At 50.1% G+C, this 8,108-nt stretch overlaps 1 protein-coding gene across 1 annotated transcript in view; it reads left to right on the top strand.

The window, feature by feature from the left end:
- Window positions 1–1,988: 1,988 nt before the first annotated feature.
- Window positions 1,989–8,108, top strand: part of myo1ca (myosin Ic, paralog a) — a gene marked incomplete at its 5' end in the record, with an annotated part of 13,699 nt that continues 7,579 nt past the window's right edge. Inside the window, 7 exons of the mRNA XM_084449892.1 lie at window positions 1,989–2,006; window positions 5,992–6,150; window positions 6,366–6,481; window positions 6,583–6,781; window positions 7,313–7,393; window positions 7,608–7,787; window positions 8,077–8,108. The exon at window positions 8,077–8,108 is cut by the window's right edge and continues 67 nt beyond it. Coding sequence (XP_084306018.1) covers window positions 1,989–2,006; window positions 5,992–6,150; window positions 6,366–6,481; window positions 6,583–6,781; window positions 7,313–7,393; window positions 7,608–7,787; window positions 8,077–8,108 — 785 coding nt within the window. The remainder of the gene's footprint in view (window positions 2,007–5,991; window positions 6,151–6,365; window positions 6,482–6,582; window positions 6,782–7,312; window positions 7,394–7,607; window positions 7,788–8,076) is intronic.

Below are 8,108 nucleotides of genomic sequence, written 5' to 3'. Positions count from 1 at the left end.
GTGTGTGTGTGAGAGTGTGTTTGTACTGTATGTATGCAAGCATGTGTGCATGTGTGTGCGTGCGCGCGTGCGTGTGTGTGTGTGTATTTGAATGACATTGAGTGATAATTCCCCCTGGGCTCACTCTCTCCGCCACACCCAAGATACCATACCTCCATGCTCCACGGTTGCGGTGAAAGCACACTGAAAACAGAGAGGGAAAGCAAGCATGTGATGGACGACACCCTCCAGAGCTGTAGGCTACTACAGGCCATCCCTATCACCCTCAGCCTGACGCTGACGCCTGTACAGTACATGGATATCACATTAGTCTAGGCAAGGTACAGTAGGCCTTTGGGAGATGGGTTCACAGTGTCGTTCAGATGAAGTAAATTGAGTCTGTAATGCGATTTCTCCGTCATTCTCATAAATTGGAATCAGCCGCTGCGGGCCATGCAGAGAGATAGGCCGCACATGGCCCTGTTTAGCTGCAGGACAGATGAGAGGTGAGGATAAGGAGTGGTAGAGACCAGCAGAAAGTCTGTGAGACGCGGACTTATAAGCTGCTAAATGCTGTTTATTGTCTTTGAGAGGGGCGCGGAGAGAGCTGCGCGCTGGGGGTGCAGCTGGGTGGAGATCCTCCGTCGGGGACGACGCCCGTTCTCACATGACCCGGCTCACAAGCAGAGAGAAACACTCAGGCCGTCTGGGAAACGTTATTCAGATTCCTCGACGCTGGATATCTGATGATGTTGGCAAGAGAGAGAGGGAGAGAGAAAGGGGGGAGGCGGTATTGCCAAATGATTTTGAGGAAAATAAGAGAATCGTGCCAGATGTGGTGGAGCAGCAGGAGACCAGCGGGGGGCGCTGTTTTCAAAGTGTGTAGGCCTGTGAGCTTGGCCTTACCTACCCTGTAAGGGGGCGCGGCCGCTGTAGATCTGGGGTTAGGACACGGGTCTGAGTCCGAATCAACTAAAGAGCACCACCTTCATCCGACAGTGTGCCATGAAGAAGACAGACAGAACCAGGTAGCAGATGAAAGATGATTGTAATAAGGGGATGTGTGCGAGGTGAGGTCACTGAATAGTTCTGGGTGGAAGGGGGGAGGGGCATGTAGGGAGATATGTATGAAATTCATCTTATTGCTGTGAAACCTCTGTTGCTATCATCTCTTATGAATCTGTCTCAGCTTGTGGGAGAAGAAAGAGGGAGGGAGTAAACGGGGAGGTAGGGAACAGAAGAGAGAAGGAAAAGAAAGAATTTCACTCTGTCTTTGTCATGTGATTCCTGTTGGTGTTTTTTCTTAAATACAGTCTCAGAGCGAGTACATGTGAAGAGTTATTATGGGCCGTTAGCAAATTTTTCCAACCCGTTTGAACTTTGTCATGTCTCTGCCTCTTTTCATTAGTCTGGGCCAACAGCATACTTTCCCTCGACTTTTTTTCCTTTCTTTCTATCCTGGAAGAGAGTCTGGTCCAAATGTGTGAGGCATGAGTCAGTGGTGTTGAGTCAGTTGAGTCTCAGGCAGAGCAGTAGGACTGGGACTAGCAGAGGAGAGGACACTTATTTGGCATGTCAGTGGACGTACAGGTCGAAGGTGTAAACAGGAGGAGGCATTGCTGGTAGTTTAGCTCGAGGGCGCGTGTTTTGTCCTCACCGGGAAGCCAGACAGAGAGAGACTTAGACGAGTGAGAGACTGGCTTGAGGGCGAACGTATGTGTGTCCTAGAAAGACAGAGAAAAGAGAGAGAGAGAGAGCGAGAGAGAGGGAAAGATACAGTAGGTCAAAGTGTAAGTAAACAGTAAGTGAGCGAGAGAGGAAGGAGAGAACAGCGGTCTTCTGGACGTTTCTCTGATGGAGGGACGCAGATGAGCGGCTGAACGAGTCAGGGGGTCTTCCTGTCGATCACGGAGAAGGAGGAGCAGCCCAGTCGGAGGTGTCCAGCGGGAGCAGAGAGGGAGCGTTGTCCAGCCTGCTCCAGCCAGCACTGAGCTACAGTAGGACAGAGGATGAGGTACAGAGGCAGGGTAAGATCACACTCTTCAGCTCCCCTCAAACTCTGCTCAAGTCATACAGACGGTGGTATTTTCATGCCGTGTGCTGCTGTACAGTGGGTTGGTGTAGTACAGTATTATGTACAGTACTGTACAGTATCTGTGCGCGTGTCTGCATGCGTGTGTGTGTGTCTAATACAAGAAGTGTACAGCTCTAGTATGTGATTGAGAAGCGCTGCTAGATTGAGAAGTGTGGTGGGAAACTAAGGACAGAAAAGCTGGTTTGCATTCGCTGAACACCACAGAGAAACAGGCAAGGGAGACACCACCCCTGCTGCCATTGTAATGAGTCACTAACACAGCAGTGTGGCCAACATGGCATGGCCTCCCCAGAGAGGGCACAGATGGTACTTTTCCACACTGTCCAAAGCTCGCACGTCCGTGGTGGGGAGCCAGCGGCGGCGCTGGTGTGCGTCTGTCTACCCAAAGCAGGCTCGCCTGGGGACGGAGCAGAGGGCCACACCTTATAAGGAAGAGACCGAGTGTGCAGTCAGCCCCAGCAGAGTTCACTCAGGGGGACCCGAGCCAAGACCCACTGTAGCCTCCCAGCTGGCTCGCACAGCTACAACGCCGCGGACCCGCGAACCCGCGCCGCTTCGCACAGCTGCAACCCGCTGGCAGGATCCCCCACTGCTCTTCACAACAGCCCCCAGTCTCTCACTGCTGTGCTCGCAGGCCGTGTAATGTGTACATCTGATCTGTAACGGCTTCCCGACATCTCCCTAGACTACAGGTCCCATAACCTCCGCCCATCTCCCTAGACTACAGGTCCCATAACCTCCCACCTCCGCCCATCTCCCTAGACTACAGGTCCCATAACCTCCGCCCATCTCCCTATATTACAGGTCCCATAACCTCCCACCGCCAATCTCCCTAGACTACAGGTCCCATAACCTCCCACCTCCGCCCATCTCCCTAGACTACAGATCCCATAACCTCCCACCTCCGCCCATCTCCCTAGACTACAGATCCCATAACCTCCCACCTCCGCCCATCTCCCTAGACTACAGGTCCCATAACCTCCGCCCATCTCCCTAGACTACAGGTCCCATAACCTCCGCCCATCTCCCTAGACTACAGGTCCCATAACCTCCCACCTCCGCCCATCTCCCTAGACTACAGGTCCTATAACCTCCCACCTCCACCCATCTCCCTAGACTACAGGTCCCATAACCTCCCACCTCCACCCATCTCCCTAGACTACAGATCCCATAACCTCCCACCTCCGCCTAGAGCTCAGTGCTACAGCTCCCAAAACCTCCCAAAGCTACAGTACCTCCTTGAATATCAGCTCCCAGTCTTGTGATGTTGTCTGTGGTGACTATGGTGATGGTGTTTGTTTTTGTTTGGTTATGTTTTTGTGTCTGTGGTACAGAATGTTTCGACTCGCAAAACATCTCTGATCTCCCCTGCTGGTTGCAAGTTTTCCCCAGTTCTGTAGTTCTGCTCCTTTCTTTCTTCTGCTTTCTTTCTTTCTTTTTTTCTTTCTTTCTTTCTTTCTTTCTTTCTTTCTTGCTTTCTTGCTTTCTTGCTTTCTTGCTTTCTTTCTATCTTTCTGTCTTTCTTTCTTTCTTTTATAGATAGATGACTCTGTAATCTGGATTATGTGCTCTGTAATATGGGGAGGTTAGTAACTGTAATTCAGGTCATTAAAACGCCGTAGCTCAATAGAGAGAAGCAGAGTATTTCCCGAGGGAAAGCAAAGAAAGCAAATTAATTTAGAGATAGAGAACCTCAAACAGCCAAACACACAAAAGACACATTCAGCGCAGTCCCATGAAGACCTGCCCCAAGCCTGACACTGAAATACTTGAATTTCAACCCATAAATCTGCATCTGGGTGTGTGTGTGCCTGCGTGTGCGTGCGTGTGTGTGTGTGTGTGTAGTTTTAGAGGAGATTTTAGTGTGTATTTTCCTGCAGGAAGGCCACCTGCAGTAGTGCGTGGGAGAACAATGCTGTGGAGTGGCAGCCCCGGGTGGAAGTGTCCCCAGGTTTCCCTCGGCTCACAGCTCTTGGCTCTGCTCCACTGTTGTCCTCATGTTATTGCGAGGGTTTTCCATCTTAGCGGGTTCAGACACAACCAAGCCTTAATGACCACCTAAATACACCCCTGAGACAGTGTGTTCCCAAACTGACCAAGCTCTGCTATCTCTGGCTGGCCCCATTCTTCCTCTCGCTGTGTGTGTGTGTGTGTGAGTTTGTGTGAGTTTGTGTGAGTGTGTGTGTGTGTGTGTGTGCGTGCGTGAGTGAGTGTATGTGTACGTGAGTCTCTGTGAGTGTGTGTGTGTGTGTGTGCGTGCGTGCGTGCGTGCGTGCGTGCGTGCGTGCGTGCGTGTATGTGTACGTGAGTCTGTGTGAGTGTGTGTGTGTGCGTGCGTGAGTGTGTGTATGTGAGTCTCTGTGAGTGTGTGTGTGTGTGTGTGTGTGTGTGTGTATGTGTGTGTGTGTGCGTGCGTGCGTGAGTGTATGTGAGTCTCTGTGAGTGTGTGTGTGTGTGTGTGTGTGTGTATGTGTGTGTGTGTGCGTGCGTGCGTGCGTGAGTGTATGTGTACGTGAGTCTGTGTGAGTGTGTGTGTTGGCTTAATTCTTTCCATTGATAGCACAGGATACAAAGTGATCAAACAAACCAGAGAGGCTGGTTATTTGAATCAGGACCCAGAGCAGTACAGTACAGTACAGTATGTTGAACATTTTGCTGTTCTGCACCCGAGGATCAAAGTAGCTGGATAATACGCACTAACATGCACAGTAGGTGTTTTTTCTTGTGTGTGTGTGTGTGTGTGTGTGTGTGTGTGTGTGTGTCTTTCTGTACGGGTGTGTAAGTACAGTAGTGCGTCTTCGTTTGTGTACGTGTACAGTTGTGTTTTTCCCTGTAGACATGTCTGTGAACTTAACCTCTGATGCTTACCATCAGAATAGAGCTGACATGTACACACACACCTAGAGAAAATACCACCAGGTGGGATAGCGGCACTCCCAATAGAAGAAACGCCTTTCATCAGCCCAGCAATAAAAAGAATGCAAACTGAGCCACCGAAAGTCTTGTACTTTTATTCCATTTGGAGTGCTGCTATCCCACCTGGTGGGTTTTCTCTACAAGTATGTTTTTATAATGGAGCAACCACAGCCTAAGAATGTTACTAGAGGACACGCACCTCTATTACCTCTCAGTGTAGATAGATACTTTAAATATCCCCCTAGGAGGAATTTGATGTTTCTGCGGTGGAAAAGAATGACAGCAAGGTTGGAAAACGATACCGAGCAGTAAGCATAAAAAACATTAAAAATAGGAAAAACAGGGACTATATACTGTACATGGATATGTACCACATGTGTATGGCATAGAATAGAATAACAATAAAAATATGTACATACATAGATCCAGTCTGTATAAATAGATGTCTAGGAGTACACATATATGCATACATACATATACACACTCCTCCCCTGCAGTGCTGGTCAGAACCTGTACAAAACAAACATCTTTTACAATTCACTGTTGCTGACTGGATCACACAAATACAGGAGCTTAGCCTCTGATTATCCTTCTTGAAATGTCTCCACACTTTGTCTTCCACGATGCTTGATTGAACTTGTCCCATATTAGTGTGCTTTCTTCTGGCTGATGTGCCTTGAGAGTCAAAGTTGAACTTTTATTTAGCAATGCAGAGGGAGCAATGCCATCTGGACAATCAAACGCTTGAGTTGAGGCTCCGGTCAACAGCATAGCAGTGATTAGTGACAACAAACTAAGACAAAGTAAAAGACAGTTAAAATATAAGATAAGATAACTAAACTTCAGATATATACGCGTTAGCAAAAATGTACGTGGGTGGTTTCTTTGGAATGCTGCGCTGCAGTCAGGGTGTAACGGTGCTCAATCTTACCCTCTCCCACACATCTCTCTCTCCCTCCCTCCCTCTCTCTCTCTCCCTCCCTCCATCCGTGTCTGTGCAGGAGGTGGGCAGTGAGGGGGGCGTGCGACTAGCCATGGAGAGCGCCCTGACCGCGCGGGACAGGGTGGGGGTGCAGGACTTCGTCCTGCTGGAGAACTACACCAGCGAGGCGGCCTTCATCGAGAACCTGCGCCGGCGGTTCCGGGAGAACCTGATCTACGTAAGCCACCCGCCACATGTCTTCACTTTAGTTTAGTTTAGTTTAGTTTATTCAACATATCAGTTTAAAATACATGTCATGCATTAAAACAAATATAAAGGATAGCACAAAAAAGTGCTAAAAATGAGAGTTATCATGGTGGTGTCGGTCCGGCGGTGTTGAGTGGGTGGGTGAGGTTGGTGATCGGAGCGTGTTGTCCTGCCTCCCTCTGTCAGACCTATATCGGGTCAGTGTTGGTGTCCGTCAACCCCTACAAGGAACTGGAGATCTACTCTAAGCAGCACATGGAGCGTTACAGAGGGGTCAGCTTCTACGAGATATCCCCCCACATGTGAGTTCCTGCCTCCCCTTTAAACCAGCGATGGTTCTCTTGACTCTGTACTGTAGCTGTGATGGTCTGCTCTGTACCTGTGTGTGTGTGTGTGTTCCCAGCTACGCGTTGTCAGATAACACCTACCGGGCCATGAGGACAGAGCGGAGGGACCAGTGTATCCTGATCTCTGGAGAGAGCGGGGCGGGCAAGACCGAGGCCTCCAAGAAGATCCTCCTCTACTACGCCGTCACCTGCCCCATCAGCCATCACATGGCTGCCCTCAGGGACCGCCTGCTGCAGTCCAACCCTGTGCTGGAGGTACCGACCTCCTCTCCTCTCCTCCCACTCCCCCTCGCCTCTCCCACACTACCTCTCCCCCCACTCTCCTCTCCTCTCCCAGACCCCCTCTCCTCTCCTCTCCTCTCCTCTCCTCTCCTCTCCTCTCCTCTCCTCTCCTCTCCTCTCCTCTCCTCTCCTCTCCTCTCCTCTCCTCTCCCAGAACCCCTCTTCCTCCTCTTTTTTCCTCTGCTCTCCCACCCTCTTCCTCCTCTCTTCTCCTCTGCTCTCCCACCCTCTTCCTCCTCTCTTCTCCTCTGCTCTCCCACCCTCTTCCTCCTCTCTTCTCCTCTGCTCTCCCACCCTCTTCCTCCTCTCTTCTCCTCTGCTCTCCCACCCTCTTCCTCCTCTCTTCTCCTCTGCTCTCCCACCCTCTTCTTCTTACATTTATATCTGATTAAACCAAAATGACATATTTGTGAACTGAGGTAAATACTTCCTTTCTCTCTTGATGTAATCTCTCTATTGTGTTCCCCTGGTTACCTCCCTCTAACTTCCTCCCTCCGTATACAGGCCTTTGGTAACGCTAAAACTCTGCGAAATGACAATTCCAGCCGGTTTGGCAAATACATGGATGTCCAGTTTGACTTCAGGGTAAAAACAATCCTTCATTTTGTGCCTTGGTCAATACATTTCTTTCACTCAGCTGTCCTTGACACACAATATCACCGTACTAACAGTTGTACAAAAGGTTGTTCCACACACAAACCATCCGCAGTTATGTGAAGAGTATACAGTGAGGCCAGCTAAGTCACAGTTGCTGTAGTGTGACCAAATCCACCCCGTACCTCTCTCTATCCTCCACTAGGGGGCGCCAATAGGAGGCCACATCCTGAACTACCTGCTGGAGAAGTCCCGTGTGGTGCACCAGAACCACGGGGAGAGGAACTTCCACATCTTCTACCAGCTGCTGGAGGGAGGAGACGAGGACCTGCTCAAACACCTGGGCCTAGAGAGGAGCCCTCAGAACTACCACTACCTGGTCAAGGTGCGTGCGCGCGCGCGCGTGTGTGTGCATGTGTATACATGCATGTGGGCATGTGCCACTACAGGTGTCACTGTGTCGCTTGTATTGCTTCCAACATCACTGGGTTTGATCTCGTCTTCTGACTTACAAACACACATGCCCACCTCCCTTAACGATCATTTTGCCACCTAAGGCACCAAGGGGGGGGGAAATGCTTGTGTGTGTGTGTGTGTTTGTGTGTGTGTGTGTGTGTGTGTGTGTTGAGTTCACTAGTTCTCTCATAGTTACAGTATGATATTGCCTTCCTCAGGGTAACTGCCCTAGGGTGAGCTCCATCAGTGA

This window comes from Borostomias antarcticus, assembly GCF_949987555.1.
Source record: "Borostomias antarcticus genome assembly, chromosome: 15".
Classification (NCBI taxonomy): Eukaryota; Metazoa; Chordata; class Actinopteri; order Stomiiformes; family Stomiidae; genus Borostomias; species Borostomias antarcticus.
This window is presented reverse-complemented; position numbering and strand designations above follow the sequence as displayed.